At 44.2% G+C, this 18,883-nt stretch overlaps 1 protein-coding gene across 3 annotated transcripts in view; it reads left to right on the forward strand.

Annotated features, from left to right (window-relative positions):
- The window catches only part of spidr (scaffold protein involved in DNA repair), a 354,308-nt gene that overhangs the window by 331,933 nt on the left and 3,492 nt on the right, over positions 1-18,883 (forward strand). For all 3 annotated transcript variants that reach the window (XM_085992882.1, XM_085992884.1, XM_085992885.1), the window contains 2 exons: positions 13,508-13,622; positions 16,509-16,562. In XM_085992882.1, coding sequence (XP_085849008.1) covers positions 13,508-13,622; positions 16,509-16,562 — 169 coding nt within the window. The remainder of the gene's footprint in view (positions 1-13,507; positions 13,623-16,508; positions 16,563-18,883) is intronic.

An 18,883-nucleotide genomic window follows, 5' to 3' on the forward strand; every position in this document is an offset into this window, starting at 1 on the left:
AATGGCTTAAAATGGCATCTCCCGTGCTTTCCTTCCTCCCCCGCTGCTGCCAACGCCGCTCCCGGTGGTTCTCGTGGCAATGGCGGCGCCCTGTAGGTTTCGCGCGCTTCTCCTGCGCTGCTGCCAACGCCGCTCTCGGCGGTCCTCGTGGCAATGGCGGCGCTTCGCGGGTTTCTGCGCATCTCTCTCTCCCCCTCTCTCCAACACTGCTCGGCCCCTGAACACCGGCTGCGCCCTGTGCGCTCTGCCCTCTCTCTCCCCCGTCGACGCTGCTCGGCCCTTTGCTGTGCTGCTCGGTCGGGCTCTAGCCCACCGCTGTCCGGGAAGGGTCTGCGCACTTCCTGTTGCCAGCCCGTTTCGCTGGACCACCTCGACTGGAAAGCCAAGCCTGGCTCTCAACAGCCTCCCCCGCAATTCTCGAGTCTCTGCTGGATGACTGGGCAGTTGCCCGTGGTCGACGCCCGAGTCTCTGGCCTTGACCTCTAATCCACTGATCTCCAGGAACGAAATCCCTGGGAGGTGATGCAGAGTTGCAGGTAGGTTCGAACTTGCCTTGTCGCCAATGTTGTGTCTGTGTATAATAAGACACAGACTGCAGGAGAAACGGTACAACAGGTGTTTACTCAACGTGGCTCACAGTGGAACTTACTGAACAGATTACTACTCAGTGCTATATACAGGTATGGTCACTGCCGGTACTACAGTATACATGAGCTGTAAAAAGTAGTTCCCCCCTTAAAGGTATATACATTACAAGCACATCTGACGTTGATGTGACCTGTCAGTGACTTCTTCCCTAATTGGCTTGCTGAGCCCGCAGGGCGGTCTTAACAAGCTCAATCAGGGGAAAATCCCTCTAAATGGTCAGGCGAGGATGGAGATGGGACATTGACATGACAAGCAGCAGTCCCGCCTCCAACTCGCCTCCATTCACAAAATCCAGCCCTTATAGTACATCTAGATTTTGCTCCTGGTGCAATATAAACTGAAGTGGTATTTTACCTTATGGGTTGATCTGTGGTGATTATGCAGATTTAGTTCACTATTTTAGAGGAAAATGGGATCCTCTGTATATATTATGGACGCAACTGCTGCCAGTGAACAGGAAGCGGACTGCGCATGCGCAATGCCGGTTCATCACAGGAGCAGGTTGGTTTAAAAAAAAATGGAGAGGGAGTGGGCTGTGAGGAAAAATGCCAGGAGGGAGCGGGCTGGTTCAAAAGTGCTCTGTGGGGGGGGGGGAAAAGAAGCTTACGGTTCCAGATCAATGCGCAGTACGCTTCTGCGCAGTTTCCGGTCGTTGGCAGCAGTCACGCCGATATATTATAGCCTTGTAACAAACTTCCAGTCATTTGTCATTCTCTGTGCATCATCATTCACTCATAGAATGGTTACAGCATGGAAGAAGGCCATTCGGCCCGTCGAGCCCGTGCCGGCTCTCTGCAAGAGCACTTCAGCTAGTCCACACCCCGCCCTTTCCCCGTAGCCCTACAAAAAAATTTCCTTCAGGTACTTATCCAACTCCCTTTTGAAAGTCGTGATTGAGTCTGCCTCCACCACCCTTTCAAGGCAGTGCATTACATAGAAAGATAGGAGCAGGAGTAGGCCATTCGGCCCCTTGAGCCTGCTCCGCCATTCAGTGAGATCATGACTGATCATCCAAATTCAGTACCTTGTCCCTGCCTTCTCCCCATATCCCTTGATCCCTTTAGCCTTAAGAAATATTCCAGATCCTAACCACTCGCTGCATAAAAAAGTTTTTTCTTATGTCACTTTTGGTCTTTTGCCAATCACTTTAAATCTGTGTCCTCTGGTTCTCAACCCTTCTGACAATGGGAACAGTTTCTCTCTATCTACTCTTTCCAAACCCCTCATGATTTTGGACACCTCTATCAAATTTCCTCCCACTCTTCTCTGCTCTAAGGAGAACAACCTCAGTTTCTCCAATTTATCCACGTAACTAAAGTCCCTCATCCCTGGAATCATTCTCGTACATCTATTCTGCACCCTCTCTAAGGCCGTCCCAAAGTGCGGTGCCCAGAATTGGACACAATAGTCCAGTTGAGGCCGAACCAGTGTTTTATACAGGTGGTTCATAATTTCCACACTTTTATACTCTACTAGCTGGGGGGGCCCCGGCGTTGCCAGGGCTGTTTTGGGCCGGGCGGTTTAAATCGAGTCCCAGGATTTGGGGCCTGTCTGTCTGTCCCTGTGTGAATCTGCTGCCGGGCAACGTTTTAAATCGAGTCATAGGCTTTGGGGCCTGTCTGTGTCCCTCTGTGAATCTGCTGCCGGGCAACATTTCTACCTTTTAATAGCTTCAAAGATGAAAGTGAAAGTACTTATAAAACGTTTTTGGTAAATGTGATGTTATTTTTAAAAGAGATACTAACTTTTTCGAAGCTGGATTAGCAGATTTTGAGCTGGAAGTAAATGGGGTTGTTAGCTTGAGGCAATGGCTGCCAGATCCCTGAGATGAAAACGATTAGTCCCGCCCACAGACGCAGCGATTGGCCAACCATCAGGCGACTGAACTGTAGGATTGGTCAATCGTGACGGCACAGGATTGGTCGACCTTGACGTCAGTCAATCAATGCTAATTAGCAGATAATGAGTTTAATTTTGAAGGATTTTTGCATAACGCGCGAACAATTTTAGTCCGACCGAAAAGTAAATACGCTTATGACGGTTCTGGAATCGTAAGCTTTCTTTCGATGTAACACACGTGTAGGTACGCTCCATAACTTTTGAGTTTATTCAATACAGACAGACGGAATGACAGACACACAGAAGTATCCTTTTATATATATAGATATACTATACCTCTATTCATGAAGCCTAGGATCCCGTAAGCTTTTTTAAATTGCTTTGTCAACCTGCCCTGCCACCTTCAACGATTTGTGCACATATACCCCCTGAGTGCCTCTGTTCATGCACCCCCTTAAGAATTGTACCCTTTAGTTTATATTTCCTCTCATTCTTTCTACCAAAATGTATCACATCGCACTTTTCTGCGTTAAATTTCATCGCGTTAAATTTCATCTGCCACGTGTCCACCCATTCCACCAGCCTATCTATGTCCTCTTGAAGTCTATCAATATCCTCCTCACTGTCCACTATACTTCCAAGTTTTGTCATCTGCAAATTTTGAAATTGTGCCCTTTACACCCACATCCAAGTCATTAATACGTATCAAGAAAAGCAGTGGTCCTAGAAACGACCCCTGGGGAACACCACTGTGTACCTTCCTCCAGTCTGAAAAACAACCGTTCACCATTACTCTGTTTCCTGTATCTTAGCCAATTTCGTATCCATGCTGCCACTGTCCCTTTTATTCCATGGGCTTCAACTTTGCTGTCAAGCCTATTATGTGGGGGGGGAGGGAGGGAGGGGAGGGGAGGGAGGGAGGGAGGGAGGGGTGGGTGGGGTGGGAGAGGGGAGGGGAGGGGGGGAGAAGGGGAGGGGGGGGAGGGGAGCGCCCCGGTCAGCCCGAGCCCCGCCCTCCCGAGGCCGGGCCTGAGGCGGCTTGAGATGGCCGATTGCGGCTGGCCGGGCCCCGGTTGCCTTGGTAACCCTCTCTGCCTCCCGATCTCCGGGACCGGGCCTGAGCGGCTTGAGACGGCTGATTGCGGCTGGCGAGCCCGGTTGCCGGGGTAACCCTCTCCGCTCCCCTCCCCTCCCGAGCCCGCCCCCCCCCCCGCTAACCTGCTAGCATCCCTCTGGCCGCGCTCTGTGTGGAGGTGCGCCGTGCAGCGCGAGCGCGAATGAAGCGCGAGGAGCTTGCAGTGAGCCCAGCCAGCCTTTACCAAGATGGCTGGCCGCTGGTTCGGAATCGGGCCCAGCGTGGGGGGTGAGGGGTGAAAGGTGGGAGCAGCTTGCCACAAAACAATTGCCTAGGGTTATTTTACAACTTCCAAAAAATATATATTCCACTGAGAAGAAAAGGGTGTAAAAGAAAAGACAGCCATCCGTGGCTAAGTAAAGAAATTAAGGATAGTATTCGAATAAAAACAAGGGCATATAAGGTAGCCAAATCTAGTGGGAGGATAGAGGATTGGGAAAACTTTAAAAGACAGCAAAAAATAACAAAAAGATTGATTAAGAAAGGGAAGATAGATTATGAAAGTAAATTAGCAAAAAATATAAAAACAGATTGTAAGAGTTTTTATAGTTATATAAAAAGAAAAAGGGTGACTAAAGTAAATGTTGGTCCCTTAGAGGATGAGACCGGGAAATTAATGGTGGGAAATATGGAGATGGCAAAAACACTGAATGAATATTTTGTATCAGTCTTTACAGTAGAGGACACTAATAATATCCCAACACTGGACAAACAGGGGGCTATGGGGGGGAGGAGCTAAACACGATCAAAATCACGAAGGAAGTGGTACTCCGTAAAATAATGCGACTCAAGGTGGATAAATCACCTGGACCTGATGGCTTACATCCTAGGGTCTTGAGGGAAGTGGCGGTAGGGATTGTGGATGCATTGGTAATAATTTTCCAAAACTCCCTGGACTCAGCAAAGGTCCCGGCAGACTGGAAAACTGCTAATGTAACACCCTTATTTAAAAAGGGCAGTAGACAGAAGGCTGGAAACTATAGACCGGTTAGCCTAACATCTGTGGTAGGTAAAATTTTGGAGTCCATTATTAAGGAGACAGTAACAGGACATTTGGATAATCATAATTTAATAGGACAAAGTCAGCATGGTTTTATGAAGGGGAAGTCATGTTTGACAAATTTGCTGGAGTTCTTTGAGGAAGTAACATAAAGGGTGGATAAAGGGGAACCAGTGGACGTAGTGTATTTAGACTTCCAAAAGGCATTTGACAAGGTGCCACACAAAAGATTATTGCTTAAGATAAAAAATCACGGGATTGGGGGTAATATTCTGGCATGGATAGAGGATTGGCTATCTAACAGAAGGCAGAGAGTTGGGATAAATGGTTCATTCTCAGACTGGCAATCAGTAACTAGTGGTGTTCCGCAGGGGTCAGTGCTGGGTCCCCAACTCTTTACAATCTATATTAACGATTTGGAGGAGGGGACCGAGTGTAACATATCAAAGTTTGCAGATGATACTAAGATGGGAGGGAAAGTAGTGAGTGAGGAGGACATAAAAAACCTGCAAGGGGACATAGACAGGCTAAGTAGGTGGGCAGAGATTTGGCAGATGGAATACAATACTGGAAAGTGTGAGGTTATGCACTTTGGCAGGAAAAATCATAGAGCAAGTTATTATCTTAATGGCAAGAAACTGGAAAATACTGAAGCACAAAGGGATCTGGGGGTCCTGGTGCACGAAACTCAAAAGGTTAGTATGCAGGTGCAGCAAGTGATTAAGAAGGCCAATGGAATGTTGGCTTTCATTGCTAGGGGGATAGAATATAAAAATAGGGAGGTATTGCTTCAGTTGTACAAGGTATTGGTGAGACCGCACCTGGAATACTGCATACTTAAGAAAAGACATACTTGCTCTCGAGTCAGTACAAAGAAGGTTCACTCAGTTAATCCCGGGGATGAGGGGATGGACATATGAGGAGAGGTTGAGTAGATTGGGACTCTACTCATTGGAGTTCAGAAGAATGAGAGGCGATCTTATTGAAACATATAAGATTGTGAAGGGGTTGGATCGGGTGGATGCTGGGAGGATGTTCCCGATGATGAGTGAAACTGGAACTAGGGGGCATAGTCTTAGAATAAGGGGCTGCTCTTTCAAAACTGAGATGAGGAGGAACTACTTCACTCAGAGGGTGGTAGGTCCATGGAATATGCTGCCCCAAAAAGCTGTAGAAGCTACATCACAGAAATCACACAGAAACCCCACAGTGCAGATAGAGGCCATTTCGGCCCATCGAGCCTGCACCGACACATATCCCACCCTATCCCCGTAACCCCTGCACCAACACATATCCCACCCTATCCCCGTAACCCCACGTATTTAATCCCCCTAACACTAAGGGTCAATTTATCATAGCCAATCAACCTAACCTGCACATCTTTGGACTGTGGGAGGAAACCGGAGCACCCGGAGGAAACCCACGCAAACACGGGGAGAATGTGCAAACTCCACACAGACAGTCACCTGAGGCCAGATTCGAACCCGGGTCCCTGGCGCTGTGAGACAACAGTGCTAACCACTATATAAAACAGAAATAGACAGTTTCCTAGAAGTAAAGGGAATTAAGGGTTACGGGGAGCGGGCAGGAATTTGGACATGAGTCTAGGTTCGGATCGGACATGGCCCTCTGGGTAGCGGAGCGGGCCCAGGGGCCGTGTAGCCTGATCCTGCTCCTATTTCGTGTGTCTAATTCTGTTAGATTCAGGAGATGGTTCTGTGATAGTAGAATGGTGGTTAGGATCAGATCAGCCATGATCTTATTGAATGGCGGAGCAGGCTCGAGGGGCCGATTGGCCTACTCCTGCTCCTATTTCTTACGGTCCAGCATGGCTGGCAACAGACGCCCAGGCTTCGAGGCCTACCTGCAAAAACAGGGAAAGGTAGGAAAATTAATGAGATTAGATAAAAGATTTAGAAAGTAATTAACTTTTTTTAAGAACAATATGTGTTTTAAAAGCAACTTGTTTTTTTTAAAGATGCAGAAAGCGGGAAAAAGAAATGAAAAGTTTGGAATCAAGATGGCAGCGACTCACCTCGGTTCAGAACGATAAGGCCCGCCCACACACGCACCGATTGGTCGACCGTCAGGTCACCGAAGCGTAGGATTGGTCAATCATCCCATCACTCGACTCTAGGAGGGCCCGCCCGCACGCGCCAGGAACCCGCCACGCAGCGATTGGTCGACCGTCGGGTCGCTCGACCGTACGATTGGTCGACCTCGACGTCACTCAATGCTAATGAGCAGATAATTAGCGGAATTTTGAACGTTTTTTAGATACCACGGGCATAATTTTTGTCTCACCGAAACGTAAATACGCTTACGACCGTTCTGGAATCGTAAGCTTTCTTTTGATGTAACACACATGTAGGTACGCTCTATAACTTTTGATTGTATAGCCGGACAGAGAGACAGAAAGACAGACAGAGAGACATACCGTTTTATATATATAATATGCCTATAGAAGACTCTTGGATTACCTTTTATGTTGGCTGCCATTCTATTCTCATACCCTCTCTTTGCCTCTCTTATTTTCTTTTTCACTTCTCCTCAGAACTTTCTATATTTAGCCTGATTCTCAGATGTATTCTCAACCTGATATCTGTCATACGCGCTCTTTTTCTGCTTCATCTTACTCTCTGTCTCTTTTGTCATCCAGGGAGCTCTGACTTCAGTTGCCCTAACTTTCCCCTTAGTGGGACTGTACCCAAACTATTTCCTCTTTAAAGGCAGCCCATTGTTCCATTACAGTTTTGCCTGCTAATCTTTGATTCTAGTTTACCCGGGCCAGATCCGTTCTCATCCCACTGAAATTGGCCTTCCTCCAATTAAGTATTTTTACTCTAGATTTCTCCCTGTCCTTTTCCATAGCTAATCTAAACTTTATGATACGATGATCACTGCTCCCTAAATATTCACCTACTGACACTTGCTCCACTTGACCTACCTCACTCCCCAGAACCAGCAATGCCTCCTTCCTCGTTGGGCCAGAAACGTGCTGATCAAGAAAGTTCTCCTGAACACACTTCAGAAATTCTTTCTCTCTCTGCCCTTAACACTATTACTATCCCAGTCTATATTAGGATAGTTGAAATCCCCCATTATCACTACTCTATAGTTCTTGCATCTTTCTGTAATTTCTCTGCAAATTTGCTCTTCCATATTTTTCCCACAAGTTGGTGGCCTATAGAATACACCTAGTAGTGTAATGGCACCTCTATTATTTCTTAACTCTAGCCATATAGATTCTGTCCTTGACTCCTCCAGGACATCCTCTCTCTCCAGCACTGTAACATTCTCCTTAACCAATACTGCCACACCACCTCCTATCTTTCCTGAACACCTTATATCCAGGAATATTTAATACCCAATCCTGCCCTTTTTTGAGCCAGGTCTCCATTACTGCCACAACATCATATTCCCATGTGGCTATTTGCATCTGCAGCTCTCCAAACTTGTTTACTATGCTTCGTACATTCACATACATACACTGTAAACCTATCTTACATCATCCTGTGTTCTCTCTTAGTCTGACCCCACCTAATACCTTACTATTTATTACTTTAGTGCTATCCGTCTCTCCCAATCCTTTGTGCCCTTCGTTTCTCCTTTCTAATGCTACATCCTGGTGCCCATCCCCCTGCCAACTTAGTTTACACCCTCCCCAACAGCACTAGCAAACCTCCCCGCAAGGATATTAGTACCGGCTCTGTTGAGCTGCAACCCGTCCGGCCTGTGCAGGTCCCACCTGCCCCAGGAATCTGAAGCCTTCCCTCCTGCACCATCTCTCCAGCCACACATTCATTTGCTCTATCCTCCTATTTCTATACTAACTCGCTCGTCGCACCGGGAGTAATCCGGAGATTACTACCTTTGAGGTCCTGTTTTTTACACTCTTTCCTAGCGCCCTAAAATCTGCCTGCAGGACCTCAGCCCTCTTTCTACCTATGTCGTTGGTACCAATATGGACCACGATCTCTGGTTGTTCACACTCCCCCCTTCAGAACGTTCTGCAGCCGCTCAGTGGCATCTTTGACCCTGGCACCAGGGAAGCAACATACCATCCTGGAATCATGTCTGCGGCCACAGAAACGCCTGTCTGTTCCCCTAACTATCAAATCTCCTACCACTATTGCCTTCCCAATCTTCCTACAGCTGAGCCACCCGTGGACTTGGCTCTGGCTGTACTCCCCAGAGGAACCATCGCCCTCACCAGTATTCTGAATACGGGTTGGAGAGCGAGATGCACAGACGACTCCTGCACTACCTGCCTGGTCCTCCTTGTCTGTCTGACAGTCACCCATTCCCTCTGCCTGCACACTCTTATGCTGCCGGGTGACCACCTCCTGAAACGTGCTATCCACGAAGCTCTCAGCCTCATGGATGCACCGCAGTGAACGTAAGAACATAAGAAATAGGAGCAGGAGTAGGCCATTTGGCCCCTCAAGCGTGCTCCGCCATTCAATAAGATCATGGCTGATCTGGTCTTGGCCTCAACTCCACGTTCCTGCCCGCTCCCCATAACCCTCGACTCCCTTATCGTTCAAAATTCTGTCTATCTCCACCTTAAATATATTCAGTGACTCAGCCTCCACAGCTCTCTTGGGTAGAGAATTCCAAAGATTCACAACCCTCTGAGAGAAGAAATTCCTCCTCATCTCCATTTTAAATGGGCGATCCCTTATTCTGAAACTATGCCCCCTAGTTCTAGATTCCCCCACGAGGGGAAACATCCTTCCCGCATCGACCCTGTCAAGTCCCCTCAGAGTCTTATACGTTTCAATAAGATCACCTCTCATTCTTCTAAACTCCAATGAGTATAGGCCCAACCTGCTCAACCTTTCTTCATAAGACAACACCTTCATCTCAGGAATCAACCGAGTGAACCTTCTCTGAACTGCCTCCAATGCAAGTATATCCCTCCTTAAATAAGGAGACCAAAAACTGTACGCAGTACTCCAGGTGTGGTCTCACCAACACCCTGTACAGTTGTAGCAAGACTTCCCTTCTTTTATACTCCATTCCCCTAGCAATAAAGGCCAACATTCCATTTGCCTTCCTAATTACTTACTGTACCTGCATTCTAACATTTTGTGTTTCATGTACGAGGACCTCCAGATCCCTCTGTACCGCAGCATTTTGTAATCTCTCTATATTTAAATAATAATTAGCTTTTTTATTTTTCCTACCAAAGTGGATAACCTCTCATTTTCCCACATTATACTCCATCTGCCAAATTTTTGCCCACTCACTTAACCTATCTATACCCCTTTGCAGACTCTGTGTACTCCTCACAACTTGCTTTCCCACCTACCTTTGTATCTTCAGCAAATTTGGCTACAGCACACTCGGTCCCTTCATCCAAGTCATTAATAATAGATTGTAAACAGCTGAGGCCCCAACACTGATCCCTGTGGCACCCCACTAGTTACAGTTTGCCAACCTGAAAATTACCCATTTATCCCGACTCTCTCTTTCCTGTTAGTTAGCCAATCCTCTATCCATGTTAATATATTACCCCCAACCCCGTGAGCTCTTATCTTGTGCAGTAACCTTTTATGTGGCACCTTATCGAATGCCTTCTGGAAATCCAAATGCGGAGCTCGAGCTCCTCCAACTGATGACACTTCCTGCACACGTGGTTGACAAGGACATGGGAAGCGTCCTGGATTTCCCACATGGCACAGGATGTGCATTGTGTAGGACTGAGCTGCCCTGCCATGTCTCTATTTAATAGGCTATTAACTAACTTACAGAAATAAACTTAAGACTAAGGGGAGAAATTGAGTCGCGCCCCCTTTGGGGCACTAACTTCGCTGGGGCGCTACTTTTAGCGCCCTGGAAAAATTAGCGCCCCCGCGGCCGGAATTGAGTGGTAGCGCCCCAAGAGGGAAGCGGGGCGCTACTGGAAGCGCCCCGCCTCCCTCTTGGGGTGCTGCGAGGGAATATCGCGGTGCTACATGACGTCGCGCCGTGGTATTGCAGGCCTTCCAACCTTCTTAAAGGTAAGGGGCCTTGCGCAGCACGACCCAGGGCCCAGCTGGACCACCGGGGATCGAAATGCCGGCAAAAGAGCCCGGCAGTCAAGAGAAGTCAGGAGGCCGGGGACGGCAGAGGAGGCAGATGCTGGCAGGCGGCCAGCAACAAAAATGGCCACCCGGCACCTCACCTTTAAATAGCGCCGCCTGGCCGCAGGTAGGCACCCCTGACCCCGTCGGACATAGCGTCCGGCGGTAAGTTAGGGGGCGCTACCGAAGATTGCGGCCGGGGCTCTAATGGTTACCGCCGCCGCTAACCTCCCGCTGAATTCCCGAATTGGCAGCGCCGCGCCCAGGCGCTAGTTGCTTTGCCCTCTTAGGGCGCTAATGGGAGGCGCAAAGCAACCGAATTTTTCCCCCTAAGAGTCTTAAAATTCGGGCCTACTTTTATCTCCGACTGCTTCTCTCGCTTTCTTATAGTCTTTATTCATACAATTATTTATAGTTATATTAATAAGTTTATCTAGTTACGTTAGAGAGAATAAAATGCTAATACTCACCCACCAATCACCTACCTGCAATCCTGTGAGATCACTCCTTGTTTTTGCTGTTCTTTTGGAATGCACTTATTATAAATACCTACTTTCCTTCTGCAATGTTGTAACTGTTAAATAGCTATTGTTATTTGGTTCAGGGATTTCATGGATAGGCTTAATTCCCAGAAAAGAAGAGACAGCAAATTGTAATTATATTTTGCTTGGGTTCAGTTTGTTTCATGAAGCTCAAGTTACCAAAATCAGCTGGAAGATGAGTAGTAAATGAAGAGCTACATCCCACTGAAGGAGCACTGTCTCAATGAAAAGGTGTTGGACAAACCTCTTTGTTTGAGGAGAAATGAAAGCCATGGACAATTTGTGTCATAGTGGCTGGATGAACAAATGATGTGATTTACGCCATTGCATAGCACATTCAGATCAAACCTTTTTTCATGAAGATAATACAAAAGCATAAACGTTATGTGGGTTTATATGAATTCCCCAGTAATTATAACTTCTATCTATTTGTGAATATTTGCTTTCCCCTCCCCTTGTAGTAGATTACCTTTTTCTACATTGCACAAAAACAAGAGGAATGATACAAACATGATCTCTGGTGCCTGCATAATTGCGACATTGTGTAGAGCTCCGAATTGTGTGGTGGGACAAGAAGAATGGAAACAAGATAACAGGAGAAAATAACCTTGAAAATATTAGATTCAAAAATTGTAAACACGTTGATTTGATTAAGTTATGGAATATATCACCTGAAAACTGCAGAGTTGTTCAAAGTCAAAAGTCACTTTAGCAGAATTCTGTACCTTTACTAATAAAAATTAGGGCCATACTTGGAACGCCAGCAATGTTTTCCACAACTGTAGTGAACAACATAGTATAATATAAGTACAATATAAGTACCTGTAAATCTTCCACTGTGTTGCTCACAGGCTGAGGCGCAAGCAAGATTGGCGGGGCAGAGAACGAATAGTGGCCAGGGCTCATTAGGCAGTGCGAGGCACAGAAACTGGTGGGAGAGTGAATTGGATGTAGGATGAGGTGAAAGTGGCAGCCAAGAGCCAATGCCTGTCAGATTGGTGACCTGGGAAGAAAATAGATGATACTTCGAGAGGGAGCAGCAGGCAGAAAAACTCCAACTAACCTGTGTTGGTGGCTTTGAGTCAGAGACATGCAATGGGATTTATACAGAAGTTATAACTTAGCCTACTTCTTTTTCCATGTTTGATGATGGTTGTGCAAATGTAAGTGACGAGCTTTAGTGGCAGTGGAAAGGAAGATCAGAAGTGGTTTCCTCGTGCCAGCCTTGGCTCAGTGGTAACACTCTTGTCTCTGAGTCAGAAGGTTGTGGGTTAAAGTCCCACTCTAGAAACTTGAGCACTTAATCTAGGCTGATACTTTGGTGCAGGACTGAGTGAGTGCTGCACCGTCAGACGGTACTAACTTTCGGATAAGATCTGAAATTTAGGTCCCGTCTGCCTTTTCAGCTGAACGTAAAAGATCCCATAGCACTATTCAAAGAAGAGCAAGGGAGTTGGCCCGGTATCCTGATAAATATTTATCCCTCAAGCAAAAAACAGATTATTTGGTCATTAGTCTTATTGCTGTTTGTGGGGCCTTATTGTGGGAATTGCCATATTTCCCTACATCACAGCAATGACTACACTTCAAAAGTACTTCATTGGCTATGAAGTGCTTTGGAGCATCTTGAGCTCATGAAAGGTGCTATATAAATGCAAATTCTTAATATTTCTTTTTCTGGGTGGTTCACTCTACTGTGAAAACAGCCAGTCAGAAAGGGGAGATCAAAATATTTTTCTTATTTTCACTGAACAAATTAACAACCTCACATGAGACTTCAGATTTTTTTTAAGTGGACAAAAAGTGCTTTATTTTCTTGATTATTTTTCTCCCTTTCTATAGGTCCTCATGTATTGTGCAGAATTCCTGGCCAAGAGAATATCCAACTAACCTATTCCCAGATCTCTGCTAATATTTCTGTATAAATGGTTACAAAGTGTGTGTGTAAACTAATAACCTATTCTCAGGCTTCTGCTAATAGTACTAAGTCTGGTCACCAGGGGGTAAGTGAGAGTGGGCTTGGTCATTTATCTATCTGACTTTTCCTTCCAGAAGTGAAGCGCCTGAGCTCCACTTGTTGCATCCCCTGATGGAACTGGTAAAATCAGACACTTGTCACGTAGAGAATTGCGGGCTGAATCTCCATTCCCCCACTCTGTGACTCAGTGCATTATTCCAAAATTGGGTTGTCGTCATGCTGTATTCAAATGTTAAATGAATTATCTTCAATTTTTTTGTATGTTTGTTTTTAAAAGTCATATTATTCATGTTACAGTGAATCATTTTACTGCCATCATTGTGCGCAGACTTTGATGACACCTCTTACAAAAATGCAACTGGAAGTGTTTCTGCAGTATCCAGTCCTGCCACACAGTACCATAAAAATCAAGGTATCTATTAAATGTTGTACTAGTTTCCAAATAATCCATTAAGAATAACATCATATACTTCCGTACTGAAATGTTATCTTAAAAGACTGCTGGATTTCTTTAAAAAATACCAGTTTGTTATATACCTCCTTCCCCCTGCTGGAGTTCACAAGGCCTTTTTTAAGCATGAGTGATTGCTGTGTACCAATTGGTTAAAGGTTTGAAGCTTATGGCTACCTATCTGTGAAGCTCAGTGCCATGGCTGGAAGCAAGTGCCGTCCGTTCTCAGTAAACTGCTTGTTGAAGCACCTTATATCACAATGTAAGGCTTCTCTCTAGGAAAGGAAAACCAGCTGGCTGATCAGAGTAGCAGTCTCTGGCCCAGACCAACCAGCCTTTCCATTGGAAGGAGGTTACATGATAGCAGGCACCTCGTAAAAGGAAATGAAATGTGGGAATTGTAGATAGAGAGCCTTTCTTTTTAAAGATTTCTGACGTTTTATTCAGTGTTTGATGATCCGGAGCCCTCATTTATTTAAGAGTAATGATATGTACTCAGTTGAGAAAGTATTACTTGTAAGCACTTTAATGATATAGTTGCTGTTCTATACGGGCCAGTAGGAAGTATTGCTTAGCACAAAATTGGACTTGTGCTGCCAGATATGACACAACTACATCATGAAAAAGGGTTTAGAAATAATACTATGTCAACTGAGTATATCTCTTTGGTAAAGGTTAATTAACATCAAAAGGTGTTAGTACTGCTCATGACATATCTAAAATTAAATGCACTTTTGTTGTGTATGACAGCCCTTTGAAACAATTTCTTGGGCATTTAGCTGAAGAACTTTGCTGTGGTTTCGCCGTGCCTTCAAAGTTTCATTTGACTAGGGCAAAACAAAGTTTGTCTATCAGCTTAATCCCAAATACCAAACCGTATTCATATTTTAAGTCTCTTTAAAAGTATGGCCATAACAGAAATAGTTCAACTTTTGGTCAGTACTTTCCTTTGATTTTTTTTTTGTTTCATCTCCACTTTTTTGGTTTCCTTCAGTTAAGAGGATGGGATGATCCAGGCCCTCGTTTATTCAAGAGTGATGATATATACTCAGTTGAAACTGTATTACTTGTAAGCACTTTAATGATATAGTTGCTGTTCTATATGGGCCAGTAAGAAGTATTGGTTAGTACAACAAAATTGGACTTTGTCAAATTTCCATCTACTTCAAAGCACTCTGGTACCATGACCTGCCCTACCTAGCAACTTAGCCAAGAACCTGCTAGACTCACCCACTGAAGGTGCAATTGCTAAGTTTCAATGAATTGAACCTGGAATTCAAACCCAGAACCTCTGAACAGTAACCATGCATTGAAGGCTTTCCTGCTTGTATTATTGGGCCTGTGCCTTAGTGTTTAAATGTACATGAAGCAAGTAAATGGAGAAATTGTGAATATCAAACCTAAAATTTAGGATGGTATAGTCAGCAAAATTGTAAAAATTCAAGTACAGGAAACTTTGGTTTATCCGGAGGTTATATGTCCGGAATACTCGATCTAACGGCAAAAATCAGGAGCCGTTTTCTATATGTTTTTTTAGTTCTCGTTGCTTTTTTTTTCCTAGTCAAGCACTGCAAGGTCTGTAGCTATAGCAACAGCTTCAGCTACAGACGCTTGCAGCTGCAGCCGACTGTTTTGAAGCTGTTGCCAAGCAACAGGGTTTGTTGATTCACACGGAGCTTCTCAGTTCCGTATGTTTAAACATTAACTCTGGTATGTCCGGCACTTTTGATGTTATGGCACCAGCTCGGTCCCGTCAGTGCCGGATATCAGAAAGTTTCCTGTACAATAAAAAATTAACCTTTACCAAAGATATATACTCAATCGACCCTTTTTCATGATGTAGTTGTGTCATATCTGGCAGCACATCAAAAGGTGTTGGTACTATACATGGCATGCCTAAAAATAAATGCACTTTTGTTGTGTACGACAGCCCTTTGAAACATTTCCTGGACATTTTGCTGAAGAACTTGCTGTGATTTTGCCGTGCCTTCATAGTTTCATTTGACTAGGAGACAAACTTTGTTTTATATCAGCTTAATCCCAAATACCAAACCGTGTTCATATTTTAAGTCTCTTTAAAAGTAATGAGTTTTTTAATTCATTCATGGGATGTAGGCATCACTGGCAAGGCCAGCATTTATTGCCCGTCCCTAATTGCCCTTGAGTGGCTTGCTCGGCCATTTTAGAGGGGAGTTAAAAGTCAACCACATTGATGTGGGTCTGGAGTCACACACAGGCCAGACCAGGTAAGGATGGCAGATTTCCTTCCCTAAAGGACATTAGTGAACCAGATGGGTAGTTACATGGTCACCATTACTAATACTAGCTTTTCAGTCCAGATTTATTGAATTAACTGAATTTAAATTCTCTAGCTGCCGTGGTGGGATTTAAACTCTGTCTCCAGATTATTAGTCCAGGCCTCTGGATTACTAGTCCAGTAACATTACCACTATGCTACCATTCCCATAAATTAACACAATTGTGACCTGTAAAAGGGTTGGAAATGTTTCCAATATCTTTGGGAAAGGTGAGCAGATATTTAGTTTTGCTAACTTTTCTGCTAGTAATAAGAAATCTCACTGCTAACTGAGGTTGCCTTTTGAAGTAAAAATAAAAAGTATACATTTGGAATTAAGCTAAATTCTGGAAAACATGCCAGCATATTAGTGCTGAAGTAAGCTGAGACATAAGTATGGAATATACAGAGTTGCATCAGCTACACTAGTAGTGATTTAGTTAGCACCAATGGAGACATGGTAAAGATTGTCTTCTTTCTGGAATAGACCTAAATCCAGTATGTACATGAGTTTGACAATATTTTGTTTATGACTCTATTTCTCAATTCAGCTGCTAGAACCAAGCATTTCAACTCTCCTGCTGCATTCCTCCAGTGATGAAGGGGTAAGTTAGTATTGTGTACAGTTTGGATACATTTTGAAAGTTCAAGTTGACAAATGTCAATTTCTGTGGCAAACCACATTTGGTGTACAATTTAGCTGTTTGTAGAAGTGACTGCGTTCAACCATTTAAGATGGTAGAAATTCAGAGATTTAGCCATCGTTTGATTCTGTTTTCTAGAACTAACACTTCTCAAATTCACAAAACAGAAACAATCAGATTTGTTGTTGACAAGCTACGCATTTAACATTTAGTGTTGTAGCACTTCACTTGCCTGTTGACATGTAGTTCTGAAGACAATAGAGCACAACCTCTTTGACCCTGGGTGTCAGAATGTGTCATCGATGTACTGAGGACTGCAAATGGGGTGTGTTCTATTCAGCTGACAAATGGCACAGTGACTAACACTTTTATTATTATTTCTACCACTAAGAAGGAAGTACCTTTGCTGTCGCCCTCTGTCTACATTGCTAGTTTAAGAGGGGGCACGATGGCATAGTGGTTAGCACTGTTGCCTCACAGCGCCAGGGACCCGGGTTCAAATCTGGCCTCGGGCGACTGTCTGTGTGGAGTTTGCACATTCTCCCTGTGTCTGCGTGGGTTTCCTCCGGGTGCTCCGGTTTCCTCCCACAGTCCAAAGATGTGCAGGTTAGGTTGATTTGGCTATGATAAATTGACCCTTAGTGTTAGGGGATTAAATACGTGGGGTTACGGGGATAGGGTGAGATATGTGTCGGTGCAGGCTCGATGGGCCGAAATGGCCTCTATCTGCACTGTAGATTCTGTGATTCTGTGAAGAACTCATGATGTTGAGTATCATGGCTATAAACCATCAGCACACACTGCATCAATTTTAAATGCCTACCTCCCTCTCTCTCTCAATTCTTAATTGGTGATTGGGTATGCAGAGATCATTCCCTGAATGTGAATGTCTCTATGGCAGAAGTGTATATCAGCAATTACTACTTCAAAAAAAATCAGATTAAAGGAATTGGTCAGACTGATGCACGTCAAACTCCAGAATATCTTGTTAGTCCAAAAAGTCTGGGACTCTAGATTCAGCATACAGGTTTGTTTTCCACAATTGACTTTAGGAAATGTGGACTTACTCAATAAATTAAATTAACTGCAAGACTTTGTCGATGCTAGGTTATAGATTCAATATTCTATTGAATACTTGTAAATCAATGAACTTGTCCACAAATAACCCTACACGTAACAATGTATTACATTATCTAGTTTTATGATAACAAACTCTTTTGAGTGAACCAAAATTTATTCTGTAGCAATAAGAAGTCCTATAGTGGGAAATTATGATTTCTCGGATCTCTTGGCAAAGGCTATAGAAGGTCTCCATGCACCTGTGATGTGAAGCTGAGGTGTTAGTGGGTTGCAGTGTGGATATAGAGGACACCTGCAAAATGTGTGTATTATTATTATTAATATATTTATTGTTGAATAATTATTTTTAGATATAAGATGCTGCTTTAAAAACATGCTAAATAAAAATTAAGATGTTATTGTTTTTATCTCCATTTTACCTTTTAATTTTTTCTTCCCTTTCTTTGACTTTATTGCACCTCTCACACCTTTTTCCACTACCTATTCTTGAGTGTTCAAATTTGGCAACAACTTTTCACAGTCTTCCAGGATGGTTAGGTTATAGTTGGTTTGGGACAGAAAATCAAGAAAGAAAATAGTTGTAACAGGAAACAAGTTTGTCTACTGAGGAACCAGAGGAAATAATACCTTTCAAAACCTGATCAATGAGTTGGGGAAATAAGTTGGAAAAAGCACATCACTTTGATTCCTTTGCTAAAACTGTTTCTCAAGATTTCTTGCATAATTAATGCCTGAAGTATTACCATTTGGCAAATATTATTAGCAATAATGAGTACCTTGCAATGACCCAAATGTATAACACAGCCACAAAATCAAAATAAACCTTCGAACTGTTAATGCATCAGTAGTAACAGTAGCATGTTTTTTGTGAGCATTTTGCTATCTACAGCATAATGTGAAAGTATAAAATATCAAATTGCTTACACATCCAGGATATTTGCACCAATTAAAATATTACTGCCAATCAGCCCGCTTTCAAAACATTATGGGCCGGATTTTGCTGTAAAAATAATAGTGAGGCTATCAGTGCTCACTGTTACTTATATGCAAATCGGACAGCACATCTTGCAACCGCACGTGCATAGTTAAACACAGAAATCCGGAAGTTGCTGTCCGAGATACTCTGCTCCTCCGAAAGCTTCCTGAAAACGGCATCTCGCCAAATTGTTGTACTTACCTCATAGATATGGACTAAACTCACT

The sequence above is a fragment of the Somniosus microcephalus genome, chromosome 7, assembly GCF_052327205.1.
Source record: "Somniosus microcephalus isolate GS21.2 chromosome 7, FLI_Smic_1.0, whole genome shotgun sequence".
NCBI classification, from domain to species: domain Eukaryota; kingdom Metazoa; phylum Chordata; class Chondrichthyes; order Squaliformes; family Somniosidae; genus Somniosus; species Somniosus microcephalus.